Consider the following 17,598-nt stretch of genomic DNA (forward strand, 5'->3'; position numbering starts at 1 on the left):
TCGATTAAACCATTTGAATTTAAAAAAAAAAAAAATTGTCATGTCAATATGAAATTCATTAGTAAGTAATGAGGTATGGACCAATTTAGTTCGCTCTCACCGGAACAGATAAGTTTGTGGCACTATAAAACGTTTATCTCGGCTTGACAGTTTTTACCTTTTTAGCACACTACATCTACTTCGTGTATTGTGTATGAAAGGCTGGCAATATATTTTTCTTGGTCCTCCTCTTCGTTTCTTTCGCTCTATTGTGCTTTCCATAATGTTTGTGATAGAGTCGATAAATTTTAAATTACCATAAGTCACCTCCAAGAAAAATTTCTTTACGTCAATTTTTGGAGTAGGTGGACTTAACTATGGCAGTTTGATATTTACCTACTCTAACTTACCTAACTACGTTATTCATATATCCTGCATTTATGATAATATGGACCACAGTATCTTGAAAGCTGTGTCAGCTATGCGAGCTAAGCTAAGCTAAACTAACTCGCTTAGCTAGCCTGCATAAACAAGGCTTGATCGTGTGATTCAATCCTGCCAAAGACAATTTTTACGGTCCTTACATTCCATGTTAATTTGTCCCAATAAAATTTTCATCTGCACTAAATTACACTTCTACATCTGAACTAATATTTTAATGAGGAAAACTTAATTAACCCTAAGTAACATAGACTCATTTTTATACCATAAATCGTTTGGAATAGACGGAAGAGGCCAGTGAGCCTTAGGGTAGTCCCACACGACCAACTATTTGTAGGGCATCAAATCCAGGGCTATTTTTTGATATGTACAAATACTACCTACTTTATTTTTTTCCCGACCATTTGTATGACGTGTGCGTTGCACTATTTGCAACCAGTATGTTCTAAGTATAATATTTTTTCCTAGGCTACCAATTTTCAGTCGTGGACGCCCCTACAAAGTCACAAATATCTCTCATAGCTAAAACATCTGACCGTATTACCTATAAATTATGTCCAGATATAGCAACACATGATTACAAAGTGCCTGTAATAGCCGCGCAAGCGTGAAGCGAAGATGTCGGTCACCTAGTATAGTGTTAATTGATCATTGACTAATAGAAATGCAAGGAAATTATACTTAATTACGCAGAAATTATGAATGCCTAGCCGAATTTTAATGAGCGATGAGTTATGGGCAGTTGTAAGGTTCGGGATTCGAGTCTAAAGTCATATTTACCTATTAGTAATTAAATTACTAAGTTGGGTTGCATGAAAGGAGCCTCCTCAGCCGTATCACCCCTTCCTTATATTATACATCGGGTGTCACCGACATGATAATGATATAAATAATATTCGTAATATTTCGTAACTAGGTCCACATTTATATAATGTAGGTAAGTACAATTTGTTTATTAAAATTTACGAAGAATTGCAACCAAGATGTAGTTATGATCATTTCTGAACCTATGATATGGACATAATATTATGATACAGCAAAATGATACAAATATGGATCCAGCTTAACATTTTCCAATGGTATATTAGAATCTAGATTCTAGGTGTCAGAAGATTATCTTGAATTTATTGAATACCTATTGTAACAGGAAATAAGTTAAAAACATAGTTTTGCAAAAAAAAAACTTAATTTATTCAAAATATAATCATATTATAAATATTACATAATATCACTTGGTGACAGAAAACATAATCATATTTACAAGGGATTTATTAAGTACAATAATGGAATAACTTATAGAATAATCTTACCATCTCAACAAATAAAGTAACAATGACACTCGCATTCAAAACATCATTAGAACCAAATAATTTAAACATTTTATACAGGTCCAGCTTGGCCAGAAAGCGTCGAAAATATATTTTTCTTAGCTAACACGTAACACCAATTTGCCCCTTTACAGAATCAGACCCCTTAGCATGAATTTTCATCGTGAACGTGACGTGAAATTACTCGATGAATTTTGTAGGGAAATTTATTTCTGGTACCGGCCGCCATATTTTCATACAAAATTACTCGATGAATTCTACTTCACGTTCACGATGAAAATTCATGCTAAGGGGTCAGATGTCTTATTACATGAATTAAGTACGATTTAATATGTTATTGTAAATAGTCCGAGACCCAGGGCGACATGTCGCTAGTGTATTTAGTCGGCGGCAAGTCGTAGGGAATCACTAGATGATCCTTCTCACTCTTGTCCAGTGGGAAGAAATCCTTGTTTATCTGTGGACAAACATAATTATTACTTTAAATACTTAGAACATAAACACAGTGTAGTGTAGGACGCCTTCGGGCAAGATGGGGTGACTTGCGAAAGGTGGCTGATTATGATTGGATGCGGAAAGCTATAGATCGCATCCAGTGGCGTGCTTTGGGAGAGGCATACGTCCAGCAGTGGCCTGCTATAGGCTGATGATGATGATGATGATGAAACGCAATGTAGAATTGGGGTGTAACAAAGGAGGTGAGTATCTGAGAGAAGAAGAAGACTTATCAAATTTTACTTTATATGCGTCCGACGCACTCTGAGTAGTCAGAAGGTACCTAGTCAGCGAATGAAATGAACGTATGTAACATGATGCTTACCACAAAGCTTGGTAGAAACAGCACCCCGGCCTCATAGCTCATGATCCGAAGAGCGCCGTTCCCCTGGAAAATATACCATCATTATAAACAAATACGTTATATTCTATTATATTCTCAGCGGGGGTGTAAGTGCCTACACCTGGCTCTTTCAACTTGAACCTTTGCACATTTTTATATATTATATAGGATCTAAACTGCCTTCCTAAGCTTGAACCAATGCCCACCACTCTGGTCCATTGCGGGTTAGTGGATTCACACATGGTGGTTTTTTAATTTGAATTTTGAAACCATCCAGATCTTATCTGTTACGCCACCACCGCTTCAAATAGGTTTAATTGAGAGGTCTTACCTTATTAATAGTCCCCCAAGCGGCCTTGCTGATATTCCCGGAGGTGAGTAGGTAGTAGGCCGCCATCTTGTTGTCGGGTGACGTCCGTAAGTACGACTTGATGTGGGGCATGGCCTTGTCGCGACTCGTGTGCGTGGCTCGCCATTGGCTGTTGGGTTTATACAGAGTGTGGTAATTTGTTAATAAAATTAACTGTCGCTAAACAAAAAAAAACACATTAGATCCAGAAGCCGCTATAGCTAAGACGGTAGTGAATGTAACGTAATGTAATGTAACCTTGGAAGAGTGGTATTCACTCTGGTTGTTGTTTATCTCCTATATTATGTATCTCTAAGGGTATGTTTCACAATGTCTGGATCATGGCTACCTGTGGAATTAAAGACATGGTTTCACTTGCACATTCTAAAACATAATTATACACTTGACAGTGACTTTTCACTATGGAGAATGTTTTTTTTTTTTCGCGAATTTTGAAATTCTGATTTCAGATTCGGGCTTAGATATAACATGCTGCACATGCTGGTTTCGGCTTAGTATACCCTTTTTGCAACACCCTGTAGAGAGGACAGCATGTCTTTTCATACCACAGATAGCCGTTATCCAGACATTGTGAAACAGGCCCTAAATATGATTCTGTTATGTAGATAATTTCAGCCGCCTGATACCCCTATATAACTCTGCCTATCATAGGCCAGTGTATGAGATATCCCAACATATATTTATTTATTCATACGTATACTCACTACAGGAAGTCTCTCAGCCACATCTGCCTGGTGTGTTGCTCGGCGGAGTACGGCAGGCACCCGCCGCCTAGCAGGTTGTCGTGGGACTGACGTACGTTCTCTGTAAATAAGATAAATGTAAATAAAATCTAATAATTTAATAATATTGGGTTATCTACACCATGCTTCGTGAAAGTCAATCTATACTATATCACTATATGTATGTTATGTATAAAGTGGTAAACTAAGCCGAAAGGAAGTGACTCGGGAGGCCAATATTAACAACTTTTAGATATTTGCAAAAAGAAAATACTTCTCCGTATGAAGGTCTTCGCACATTATAACAACTCACCAGCGACTCGACTCTATGCTAGACATTGATATTTAAGCCCTGTGTCATATGTTCAAGGTTTAATTTCAAAAAATGATTATAAAGTAGTGTACAGCGAGTGGCCTACGCATCGTACACTAGGTCTAGAAAAACTAAAGCGTCGCAGTCGTAGAACAATGACGGATCTGCAAAACAGCAACTTTACAGGAGAGCCAGTTAAAGTTTTTAAACAACGTTTTGTTCGATAAAATGAAAACGGCTGAAGCAATTCATTTGAAATTTGGTCACATTATTATACGAATGGACTTTTGCAATATAGGCTGTATAATGAGTCTGTAATAAGTCTAGGTTTCCTGAAAAATCAGATATGTCATTTTTCTATGGATCCTACTATGTCGCATTATATCATACGTCGTTTTTTTACGGACTATCATTGCGTATCTAATGGCGTATTATACTTTTCGTCGTTGTTTTGGGGAATATATGGGAAAATTAAAAGGCGGATCTTTAAATAAGCTATTTAAGGGGGTGCTAATTGCGCTGTATTATTTTTTGTTTAGGTCCTAAAAATTAAAATTATTTTATAAAATGCTTTTTAAGACCCTATTGTGTCCCATCATCAGCCAATAATCATCCAATACTGAATATAGGCCTCACCCAAGGAGCGCCACAACACTCTGTCCTCGGCCTTCCTCATCCAGCCACTACAGGCTACCTGCCTAAGGTTGTCCTTGTTTGTGGCCCGAGAATTCGTCCACTCCAACGGTTATCGGTTCTTCGGCAGATATGACCAGCCCACTGCCACATCAGCTTGCACATTTTGACAGCCATGTCGGCCAGCCAACCTAAGTCCTCAGACGGATACCCTCATTAACCCAGCATTGCTCTCTCCATCGCACGCTGAGCGACTTTAAGTCGGTGGACCAGTAATACCGTGTCCACGTTTCTGCTCCATACGTCATCACTGGCAAGATGCACTGGTTGAGGAAGACTTTTGTCTTCAGGCTCTGAGGGATGGCCGAGGAGAATATGTGACGGAGTTTTCCAACTCAATTGTGACCCACTGCTGGGCAACAGTCTCTCCCTGGGTCTTCCAGCTATCCCCCTGTCCATGGCCTCCTCATTCTAGTTCCTACTAAACACGTCTAGGTCATGCCGCCATCTTCTTTTAGGTCTGCCCTTGTGCCGACGGCCGTTATCGGCTATCCATTCGGTGGCATTTTTCCCCACCTATCCGGCTGCATACGACAGACGTGCGCCGCCCAGTCCCACTTCATTTTGGCGTCATCCACGTCGAAGGACGCTATCTCGCCCAAGTAAAATACTCATTTACATATTGTATTTCTTGCCCATCTACCTCAACCCTACGTTTCGTGCTATTGATCATGACTTTTGTCTTCGACCGGTTCATCTTTAGTCCAACTTCAAGGCTTGCGTGGAAAGCTCTCGCAACATTGTTAGCAAAACGGAGGTTTGACAATTTTTTACTTCCAACATTGATGTCCTTGTCCTCCCAGGACTGTGTCAACTTCTTGAAGACCTCTTCGAGGCAACTTGTAAAGCGGTACAGCCGGTCGCCTTGCATGTCGCACTTTTCAACGGAAACGTCGGATCAGAAGGGCTAGTACGGGGCGCATTTAAGACGTGACAAAAGTTTTGCATCGCCGTCACTCACATCGCTCTGCCTCAAGAGTGAGCGCGACAGAGAACTTTTATCACGTCTTATTAGTGCCCTGTGCTACAGGGCCAGGTTGTTCCACTTTCACGTTGACTGAGCTGTTTATGTAGATAGTAGCAACGAGTTCGATTTAGGTTGGATGAATTTTGTGGTTTAATGGCGGAAAATATTGCTTGGTGGTGGATACTGTCGAAACCTTTGGTATATTCAATAAATGCAAGGTAAAGTGGTGTGTTAAACTCATTGAACTTTTCAATAATCTGGTTGAGTGTGTGTAGATGGTTCGTGGTTGAATAACTAGGTCGGAAACCAGCTTGTTCTGGTAGTTGATGTTAGTCCAGCAGAAAACGGATGCGATTGTAAATTAATTTTATGGATTATTAATACATGTGTGATGTCAAGCTAACGGGTCTATATAGTTTCCGAGGTCTGATTTCTCACCCTTTTTATGGAGAATTAAGTATTAGAATTACAGAATTTACGGGGAAATTTACCTGAAACTAATACATGAATTAGTTGGGCTCACCTATTTTAAGAGGGAAAGCCCCAGTATCAATCGAATGCTGGTGATTGTGAAACAGCTAAGTAAAATTATCATCGCCAAGCAGTTTGAGATGATCTTTACATAGCTACGCATAAGATCAATTTCCTTAATTATTTCCTGCCCGCAATAAGTAAATTCACTGCTGCCCGATCATGTTAACTCCCCGGCAAAATTCACTCCTAGAAACAGAGAATTTACTGATTGTAAGCAGTCAATGAACGAAATTGCTGTCATGTTATCCGTAGCCATATAAGGATCTTCTCAAACTGCTTCGCGATAATCATTATCCTCAGCTGTTTGACAATAACCAGCATCCGGTTGATGCTAGGACTTTCCCTTTGCAGTTGATTTATAGGTAGCTGGCTGTTATTACATAAATCTAATGTTTGATGTGAATTCTGAGACTGACTTGTTTGTGTGTTTGGTAACTCATGAAAATCGCTGAAAAAACATAATTCCAAACATCTCACATGATACCGTGCTCCATTCATCACCTGCATCTGACGATAGAGGTGATGAACATGGCTCTACAAAAAATTTAGTTACATAATTTTACATTGTTTTTCAGCACATAGTTTTAGAAACATAATAAATTAGCAAAAATATACTCAAAAATCATAAATTTATTTATTTTCCATTGAAAATACGCAACATTATTAAAGAACAACGACGTACCTTAAAATAATCCCAAAGAATAACGACGGTTATCTACACACGTCTACCACTTATCCATAGAATAATGTCGGTTTATACAAAACACCAATAGTTAGGACCAGTTAGGACATAGAACATCGTCGCATTTTAAATACCGTCACTAAATATAACAAACAAATAATATTGCTTTTTTAAAACACCGTACGTAATTATAACTAACTTCTCAATGATTTTAGCGAAAATCAGGGCTTTCATTTTATTAAAACAAAGTCCCAAGAATAACGACGGATTTGAGAGACCGTCTTTCTCTATGGGAGAGGTATGAAAAAAAAATACTTAGAAAATATAAGTTTTTTTAATAATGAATATAGCGAAAAAAACATTTTATGTACTCATTACGTGTTCCATGTGCTCCTACATAGAACACTGACAGAACAAACAAACCGTCGCGCGGGAGCGGGTCGCGGGGGGTGAGGTTCACCGCGGAACATCGACGGAATATCACAAGCGCCTCTGTACTATGCGAAAAAATCAAAACCGTCAGTGTTCGACTCTGTATTTCACTTATTATAAAAGATTTCAAAAAAACTTTTGGTGTACCGGTAAATAATGCAATTTTAAAGAAGAATCTGCAATAATCCGAAAATCGAAAAAAATCAGATCCGTCACTGTTCTACGACTGCGACGAAAGGAGTGTGAGTAGAGTTGCTGCCGCGTTGGCGTGGAGTCGTTATAATGTGCGAAGACCTTAAACTTTGAGGTCAAGTGACTTTTTTACTATGAGAAGCATATTTTTCTAAACCGCAGAATATAAGTAAGTATACGCAGTATAAGTAACAACACCTGTATACGCCTGGCGCACCCTGGGCAGTCAGCTACACTAATCTGACTGGCCAAACCTTTCATCACAAACAAACCCTAAGCAGCTATAGCCAGTGTTTGTCACCAACTCTCTAAAAATATTGACAAACATACATACCTAAAGAGGGGTAGATGAGTTTCAACTCAGGAGGTTGTGTGATCATCGCCGGCTGATTCTTGACTCTCGTGAAGTGATGCAAGAAGTCACCTGTCAGCCATAGCTGAAGCAAAACTTTATATTACAAATAAATACAGTGCTCCAAAATTGATAATGCGCATAGAAATCTTTGACAGATCGGTTGTTTTCGATTATGTGACACATGATATTGACTCCTATTTCTTTCGAAAAAGGTGCAAAATGCAAGTGTTTTTTTAAGGGTCTTACGATTTAATGATTCGGGTGTGAAGATCTGCATGTGCATTATTAATTTTGGACAAGTGTACTGCTGTACAGAATGTCAGGCAGCTTGAAAACATGTGACAGTCGGGTTGCCGACTTAATCGACAACTCTCTCAGCACAAGCTTGATGGTGTTGGGGTCCACCAACCTGCACTAGGCCAGCGTGGTGGACTAGGCCACCACGCTTCCTTCATTGGATGCAGTGCAGACCCGTGCCCCAGCAGGAGATTTTATGGGGGTGTGATGATGATAGAGGGTGTAAACGGCAAACACGGTAGCAATGGCAAGTAAAAGTCACGATTAAAAGAAAACTGTTTTATATAACTGTAGGCGGTACCACTGAGGTAAGAGCACTACTTTCTAGTGCTAATACATATTCCATCCGGATCCCATGCAAGTTATCACAAACTTTACTTAGCACACCGGTTAGTGTCACAGTAGGAAGTAGTAATAGTCATCAGCTGTCGCAGTCACGGTCGTTTTATAGTATAAATTGTGAGTCGTCTTTCTAGTAATTGTCAATACAGTAGCAGCATACCTTAGGCTCCTTCCCATAGCTCCCCAAGCTGCTGGCCTGAGCCACCAGCGGCCAGCGCTGCTCCGCCGGCGCGCGGCAGTGCTGGCGCAGCAGCGAGCCCGCGCGGGTGAGCCCCCACTCGAGGTCCAAGTGTGATAGTAGTAGCTAGTGTAGTAATAGCCATGGTTGTAAGAGCTATGGCTGTAAAAGCCATGGTTGTAAGAGCCATGGTAGTAATCATAGTTGTAGTTGTAGTTGTAGTTGTAGTTGTAGTTGTAGTTGTAGTTGTAGTTGTAGTTGTAGTTGTAGTTGTAGTTGTAGTTGTAGTTGTAGTTGTAGTTGTAGTTGTAGTTATAGTTGTAGTTGTAGTTGTAGTTGTAGTTGTAGTTGTAGTTGTAGTTGTAGTTGTAGTTGTAGTTGTAGTTGTAGTTGTAGTTGTAGTTGTAATTGTAGTTGTAGTTGTAGTCGTAGTTTTACTATTACCTTGGGTTCTTTTCCATAAGAGCCCAGGCTGCTGGCCTGAGCCACCAGCGGCCAGCGCTGCTCCGCCGGCGCGCGGCAGTGCTGGCGCAGCAGCGAGCCCGCGCGGGTGAGCCCCCACTCGAGGTCGAAGTGAGAGCCGGGCACCGAGGCCACGAGGAATACGCTGGATGATGATGAAAAGGAAATTATTTATTTGTGTATAACATGTTAGGATTTTTTTATTTTGCGCTATACACGTCCTAGTTGTTCTAAAAAAATCCTAAATAAAGTGAAAAAAACATGCATACTGCTATCTAGCGGCCACGGCTGAAACTAAAACATGCGCAGTGCCATCTAGCGGCCACCGCTAGAACTAAAACATGCGCAGTGCCATCTAGCGGTCACCGCTGAAACTAAAACATGCACACTGCTATCTAGCGACCACGGCTGAAACTAAAACATGCGCAGTGCCATCTAGCGGCCACCGCTGGAATGAAAACCGCGCACACTGCCATCTATCGGCAACTCTCGGAACTAAACTCACTTGATTTTGCTAAAGTCGCATCGCTTCACTCTTTCCACGTACGGCGCGAGCTGCGCCAGGTGGTAGTGGTGGAGGTACTTCAACAGGGATCTCTTGAACATGGTGGGGGACTCTAGTAACTGTCACCTATCACCATTCACCATCAAAAATTCTAGCACCATCTATCGTCAACCGCTGGAACTAAAACATGCGCAATGCCATCTAGGGGCAACCACCGGAACTACTCACTTGATCTTGCTAAAGTCGCATCGCTTCACTCGCTTAACGTACGGCGCGAGCTGTGCCAGGTGGTAGTGGTGGAGGTACTTGAGTAGAGATCTCTTGAACATGGTGGGGCATTATGTTGTCTTTCGTTTCACTTGTATTATACCTAAATGATCACCAGTCACCATCAAACATTCTAGCTAGCATCACCTAGTGTCAACCGCTGGAACTAAAACAAGCACACCGCCATCTATCGGCAACTGACGAAACTAACTACTCACTTGATCTTACTGAAGTCGCATCGCTTCACTCGTTCCACGTACGGCGTCAGGGCAGCCAGGTGGTAGTGGTGGAGGTACTTCAACAGGGATCTCTTGAACATGGTGGGGGACTCCCCGTCGTGCGGCATGGCCTCGGGTGGTAGCTCGGGGCAGGCCGGGCTGAACCAGAGGCTGGGGGGTTGAATGATAGGGTATAGTTATTTACAAGGTGTTAAAAATAGTAAGCCGAAAAGAAGTGACTCAACGACATACGTATTCAGAAAGAAAATATTTGAATTTTTTTAATTTTACACCCTAAGAAAATTTGGGAAAAAATATACTTTACCATGGAAATTCTCAGCGCCGGGATTCGAACTAGCATCTCTGGCGTGAGAAGCGGGCGCTTACCACACTAAGCTACCACCGCCCTTATAATTTGGCACATTTATTGGACGTTTGATAGCCAACTGATAGCGTTTAGCATGACTGGCTAAGTTTTCATGGTAAGGCCCTAAGCCTTTTTCGCTTATTATACCACTTTTCCAACACCGCATATAATTTAAACATTAGTTCTTACCCCTGTGTCCGGTTCTCCCAGTCGTCAATGTAGAGATTAGCCGTAGATATCACCACCCGGAGAGAACCGTCCTCATAGCACAGGATCATCATTTTACTGAAAACAACGAATAGTTTTTTCTAAAAACACAAAAAAATACTTCTAAAACGCATACAATAAAACTACTATGAGAGAATTTGAAGTAGAATTCAATACGACTGTCACAGGCGGCAGGCGTTAGGGATTGCAGTTTTTTAAATCCCAAACTGCAGCTCCTCTTTTTTACCGGGAAACTTATAATAGAATCGTATAACATAAGGTTTATTTATTTTATTTTTTTTTTTTAATTTTTATGTATCCTAAAAGATAAGTGCAACGAGATGTTAATGTCTAAGTATGGTTACCACTATAAAATGTATACAGATGCTTCTCGTACTGGGGACAGCAAAGGAATTGCGTTTTATGATCCACAAGTAGACATAAGCTCTAAATTTAGGGTGGAGGCGCGTTGCTCTATTATGTACCTGGAACTTTTAGCGATAGAACAAGCTGTTTCACACATTAAGAACACTGTAGAGACTAAAATTGTTGTGGTCTCTGACTCCAAAAGTGCTTTACAACACTTGGCTCGCTGTACCTCGAATTGTCGAGGAACACCGATAGCTTATAGTATTTTGGCGGCTATTTTGGAGTTAGAAAGTACTGGCAAACAAATTAAATTTCAATGGGTTCCATCCCACGTTGGTGTTGAAGGTAATGAAATAGTGGATAAATTAGCTGGAGAGGCCTCAATGGATGGTGAAGTTCTCGATTGCCTTCCTTTCTTTACCGATATGTTTCCAATAATTAGAACAGCAGGTTACTCTCAATGGAAAGAATACTTCGATAGGCGTTCGTTAGAGAAAGGCGTTTGGTATAAAACCATTCAGTGCAGTCCTCTTGGCAGTCCCTGGTTCGAGAGAAGCGTACTTTCTAGAACCGACATTGTGACATCTCTGAGACTCCGAGCTGGACATCTTCCTTTGAATAAATTTGCGTACCTTATGCGTAAATCGGAATCTCCTAATTGCGAGGAATGTCGCAGAGTTGAAGATGTGTACCATTTATTATATGAATGTGTCCGCACGGAGTCCCAGAGACAAGAAATCTATAATAATGCAATGTTCTATGGCGTAGGCGGCTGTAACAGTGTCCTGGCCTATCCTCTTTCTGACGAGGCCAGGCTACTGTACAGACTAGCTCGCTTTGGTATGAAATCTAGAAGATAAGTGATTTTTGATTATATAAATACACAAATAGTATAATACCATTAGTTATATATGCCTAGTTTTAGTTAACAAACTGTTGTAACATAACTTTATTTTGCTCCTACGAGGGCTACATCGTCATTTTATGTGCAATGTCTTCTATAAATAAATAAGATTAAAAAAAAAAAGGTTTATTTTTCTATTAGCTAGGTAGAAGTCATAGTTTAAAAAACTCTTCACTTATTCGACAGGTTATCATTTAACAACATTTACATATTGTGCATTGTTACTAGTCTGTAAGTTACCCCTTCCTTCATTGGAAGGAGACCCGTGCCCCAGCAGTGGGACGAGATGGGACGTGATGGCCGTGATGGGTCGTGATGACTAGTCTGTATTTCTTTTTGATGGTGTTTGAAAAGGCTTGGTAGCCTTATGATCGGATCGCTGGTAGTAGAAGCAACGTTTATTGATATATTACAAAGGTTATGACAAGAAACAGATTCCGGGATAGTGACATCTATTGATACCTATTTACAACTGAACAGTGTTCAATGAAGAAATAATCTATTCAATCATAAACTTACGTGTGATGCTTCCCGAACGGCGTGGGCATGGTGATATAATGTGCGTCTACATGAGGTTTCTTCTGCGATATCGTCTTCAGGTCCGAACAGTCCTCGCCGTACAGGATCGTTAGCTTTTTATTACTGAAAAAATGCAATGATATCAGATAGATAGATTAAACATTCGATAACAAAGGATGAGATAGAAAGATAGGTCTACTGCTGGATTACACAATCGCCAGAACACTCCTCGGCTTTCCTCATCCATTCACAGCCAGCCAGTTTCTATCGCCATTTCTTCTCCTCAGTGACGGAGCCACGCCACGTTGTTCGTGGCGTTAAACGTTTGTTCTGATCATAGTCTCGAGAAGATTAATGGTTCTTCGGCAGATACCACCGATCCACTGCCACTTCAGCTTGAAGACTTAAAGAGCTTTGTCAGAAATCTTAGTTCTGTCGAGATTATAAATAGAGTACGGAAAATGATCTATACCCCAAACCCTAAACCTTCCCCACCCAGCTGTGCAGCGAGTCGCATGTTAAGTTCACTGATAAATTCCCACCCTAGTTACCTGTACCCCGCGAAGTAGTACTGAGCCAGCAGCCACCCCACCTCCACCATGAAGTTAATCTGCAGAGAGCACTTGAGCTCGCCCAGACTCGGGTCTAGGATCTCTGTAACAGACGGTAAGCAAGTCAGTGTTTAAATTCAAACTTTTGGGGCGTTGAATGTCACACTCTCCCCTGTGGAACACCTGCTAGTGAGAGGGAGAGGGCTATTTATTATGCAACATCGCATCTTATGGTATTCCACGAGTACTTCTTCTACCATGTTAGGCTAACGAATAAGTTATGGCTATTTAATATGCGACATCGAATCTTATGGTATTTCTCGAGTCCATCTTTCACCATGCCTAACTAATTTAAAATAGCTAGCAAAGTTAAAAACTCTCGATAATTTGGTAAATCTGTGCATTTTAAAGCGTTTCAATGACAAAAGGCATCCAGCTGAATTCATTGTAACTACTACAATCTAAATGAAAACAATGCAACAAATTTTCTCTCAAACAAAAAACAATCCAATCGTATCAATCCAAACATATTTCAGATGTAGTTATACCAATAAATACCTTGAAACGTAATAGAGTACGGCTGTCTATGTGTCTCTCTCGCGTCCGTTATCGTCGTGTAGAACACGTGGTAGGGGGCGCTGGCGGCGTGCTTGGCGGCCATCTTGCCCGGTGGCGCCACCACCTTGAAGAAACTCTCGATGCGGCGAGTCGGGGGAACTATTGGGCGGTAGTCTGATGCTGGAAACAAAGAAAGAGATAAGCCCCAAAATATACTTAAGTACAGCTATGTAAAGTGTAATGTCTAGCATGGGACACCCACCAGCCCTCTGGGCCTGTCATTTTATGAAAGCCAAGAGCAGTGTTTTGTTGGTAGAAGTTTACAGCTGTGGCTGTGGATGATGATTGGCTAATGATGATGATGACTCCATTGGTTGATTGTGTATGGTACAGGATAGGTACCCCTTCTTTCTATGGTGTATTTAATGTTCTTCTTATTCAATGTGCAAAATCATTTTATGTAGAGATGAAAGATAAATAATAACAAGTTGTACCTAACCCGCGGATAGTCGCGCGTGGTTCAAAAGACCCAGCACTCTATTTATACCTCAATAACTATTAAAATATTCGATATTACTAATGGGCGTGCTTAGTACCTTTAAGTTACCATATAAGATAAGATAATAAGATAAATTTATTAAAATTCCACAAAAATCATACAAATTGTAACTATTCTAAATATGTTATTTATAGAACTTAAATATACTTAATCAAACCTGAACTAAGGTACGCTATGTACTTTGTATCTCAGGTATGCTTAAAGAGCACATCATGTAAATAAAAATCCAAAAATAATACAGTAAAGTTTAGTTAATCCGATCTACCTATATAAAACTAACGGTGTAAAAGTTTAAATTTAATTAGGGACATACATAGATATCAAAACTAGGTTATTAGGTAAATTGGCAAAATGAGGTAAACAAAACAAAATTATTACAAGACAATTTTAGACTAGTCAGCAAGGTTTTTATGTCAGCATGTGAAAAGAGTTGTCAGCATTAAGATTAATAAAACAGTGTCATACATAATAATTACGTAGGTAAATTACCTATTACTAGGCTATTTTAAATTAGACCGCACGTAGGGACCTCATAATCAGTAGAGTTGATCATCTTCAATTCGGCAAATTTCCTAGCTGGACAGGCTTCCTCGCCGGTTTTATGGTCACTAGGTTTTTTGAAGCGGAGGCACGTCGCACATACTGGGGGCTCAGTTGTCTGGGGGCACTCTTTGATGGTATGGCCGACTTGTCCGCAGTGACCACAAGTTGACTAGGGCTCTCGGCAAAATTTGGCTGAGTGGCCATATTGCTAGCACTTGAAGCACCTCGAGACATATGTGTAGTCTCTAACGGGGCATGATGACCAGTGAAGATATACTCGACGCTGTGATATCAGTAGTTTCCTTACGTCAGCTGGGACTACCAAAATATAGTTAGAATATAGGCCTCCTTTCTTTCCTGAGAGATGACTTAGTTTAATATTGCTTACTATGGACTCTCGTTCTGAGTTTGGGAAATGGTCAGCTATATTCTGTTCATATAAGTAATCTATTACTTGATTATTACTTAAGTTATTGGGGACATCAATAATAACAATTCTTGGTTTCCGTTTGCTGACCTCTGAGATAGTTAGGCCAGAAGAGTTGAACTTTTCGCATTGCTTCAGTTTCTGGATGTTTTCCTTTCTTTCAGTGCTTATAATGACACCGCCGTGCTTTGTTTTTCTTACGCTACTCACGTGCAGTTTTAGTTCTTCAGGGCTGATTATTTTTTGGACTAAGTTTTTGGTATCTTCACTACTTTTTTCTTTATTAGCGGGGAAAATGGCTATAGAGCTGGAGTTTGAAGGTCTAATGACCTGGTTGTTACCCTTTTTGATAACATCCGCAAAGGAAGGCTGGCTGCTTGTTGAAATCGGCTGCTTCTTGCACACGTCTTGGATTGAAGTGTTGAGGGCTTCGAGACACTTTCGTACACCTCCTTGTTCATAAAGATGTTCAATCTTCTCCTGGGCTGAGATCGCGTGCTGCTTCACTGATTGATATTGCACAGCCATTTGTGAGGTCCCAGCACCAATCTTACGGCATAGGATGGCTATTCGTAACTTCTGGTCCGAATTAAGTTTCCCTTCAGTAGAGATAATGCAGACCTCATTTAGACAACTTTCTATATGGGCCATCCATTTTTGAATCTCAGGGGTCGAAATAACTTCTATCACTGGCGGTGCGGGTTTTTCTTCATGATGCTGATGGTCCCTCGTGCAAGAACGACGCTTTGTGACAGTATATTTTTTTTGATATTTTTTTTATTTTATTATTTTTCTTTTCAGAAATGTCACGTAACCTTTTAGACGATGGTTGTAGAGATCACACTGCATTTTTATGCATTAATTGTAATCCGAATATGTGAAAATACCGAAGAAAATACCTAATTATATATACTTAATCAATACAAGGACGAAGTAATTTTATATGTAAATTTATGTTAACTTTGAAGGCTGATTGTTGATTATTTTTTTATATAAAAAGTTCATTTTTTTTTGCTACTTAGAAGAATGGTTATTAGTTCAGATAAAAATAAGTTTTTTTTATTGATAAATATAAAGTTAATAAAAATAAGCTGTAATTTATGTTCCTATGTAGATAAATAATAACATGAAGCATACTACCTACTTTGAAACTGTCAAAACATATTTTTTTATACATAAATTCATAAATAATTTTGATTTAACCTTACGTTTAATGTACAATAATATCTAAAAAAAAAATTGTTTCGAGAAAATAGAGCAATTTACTTTCGGGTCTAAAAGACCCACATGCAACTGTTTGTGTCACGAAATTTGACGCGAGCACTGGCGGGTTAAGTATATACCTTTCTCTTTAGAGCTGCTTGCTGCCGGTGTCTCCTTCTTTTCCTTCTGTGCAGAAGATGAACTGGTGCTTTCAGGTTTTTTAACATCTACAAGTTTACCTTCCATTTTATTCCCACTTTCTACTTTACTAGGTATTTTGTTTTCCAGTTTTGGACTTGTTTTAACTATTGCCTCTTTACTCTCTGGTTTTTTTTCTGCTAAAGTAGAATTATTTGTTTTTTCTTGTGAATCTTTTGTGATTTCCGGCTGTAGACTGTCTTGTTGGGTTTTCGGTTGATAAAGCTGTTTCTCAACTATAACTTCAAGTTGTTCCTTAATCATTTCCCTTTCAAGACTGTATTTTGGTGGGATTTTATATTCACCTCCTGTATGTGAGTCTAGGATGCTTTCTACTGAAAAGATAAAATAAAATACATTTTGATATTTTTCTACTGGAATAGATAGATAAGTACTTACATACACATTACATAAACCAGTTGATGAATTATATGATATTATGTAGTAAGTGACAGGAGTGGTTGGATGAGGAATGCCACCAACAGAAGGCATGCCTTGGGAGAGGCCTATGTGAAGCAGTAGGTACACAGAGATGTTGTATCGAGTCACTAACAGACAAGGGTGCACCAGAACTTTATAAGAAGTTTATATAACTATGTCACTCCTTTTGTGCACCCCACCCATAATATAACATTAATGCTGTTGACAAAAGTTTTGTGGGGTACTTTTTCAGGAGACTTAGATTTAGCAGAGAGATTATGAAGGCATTTAAATACTCACAGTGTGCATGGCTGAACTCTCTGAAGTGTGCAGGATTTTTTCTGTAACATTTATCACCGTAGGAGCATTCTTTCTTCACCCTTTTTGTTTTATTATCGTCTGAAAAACAAAGTAAAAGATGTTAGCAAGTAAAGGTTGTTATTTTAAGGGTTTAATAGATGTAAAGACTGCAATCAAGACATACCGGCCATTGGGTTCTTTCTTTTATATGGAGTATTCATTACGTTTGCATCTATTGTTGGGAGGTATATAGAAAATATAAACTGTAATTGTATTAAAATCGGTTTGTTTTCGTTTTGTTTACTCACAAAATAACCTCAAACTCAAAACCTCAAATGTCACCTTTTCCCGTTTTATT

General features: G+C 39.6%; 1 protein-coding gene across 1 annotated transcript; it reads right to left on the reverse strand.

Annotated features, from left to right (window-relative positions):
* Positions 1–2,048: 2,048 nt before the first annotated feature.
* On the reverse strand, positions 2,049–17,550 carry LOC105392618 (probable tyrosyl-DNA phosphodiesterase). Its single transcript, XM_048629951.1, has 14 exons — positions 17,425–17,550; positions 17,241–17,339; positions 16,463–16,855; positions 13,591–13,770; positions 13,033–13,135; positions 12,482–12,604; positions 10,672–10,767; positions 10,116–10,286; positions 9,108–9,270; positions 7,826–7,928; positions 3,661–3,760; positions 2,918–3,065; positions 2,569–2,631; positions 2,049–2,205 (listed from the first exon to the last, which is right to left on the reverse strand). Exons 1-14 carry the CDS (start codon positions 17,459–17,461, stop codon positions 2,083–2,085), a joined length of 1,902 nt encoding a protein of 633 aa, XP_048485908.1. The 5' UTR covers positions 17,462–17,550; the 3' UTR covers positions 2,049–2,082.
* Positions 17,551–17,598: the final 48 nt, after the last annotated feature.

Source organism: Plutella xylostella, chromosome 24 (assembly GCF_932276165.1).
Source record: "Plutella xylostella chromosome 24, ilPluXylo3.1, whole genome shotgun sequence".
NCBI classification, from domain to species: Eukaryota; Metazoa; Arthropoda; class Insecta; order Lepidoptera; family Plutellidae; genus Plutella; species Plutella xylostella.

What these genes read in the sequence shown, in the direction of transcription:
- LOC105392618 (XM_048629951.1), bottom strand. Translation starts at nt 17,461, where the DNA reads ATGAATACTCCATATAAAAGAAAGAACCCAATGGCCG. An exon ending in AAGCAGCTCTAAAGAGAAAG is followed by an intron (nt 13,771 to 16,462) that starts GTATATACTTAA and finishes CTTTGTTTCCAG; the next exon opens with CATCAGACTACCGCCCAATA. An exon ending in CCGTTCGGGAAGCATCACAC is followed by an intron (nt 10,768 to 12,481) that starts GTAAGTTTATGA and finishes CGTTGTTTTCAG; the next exon opens with TAAAATGATGATCCTGTGCT.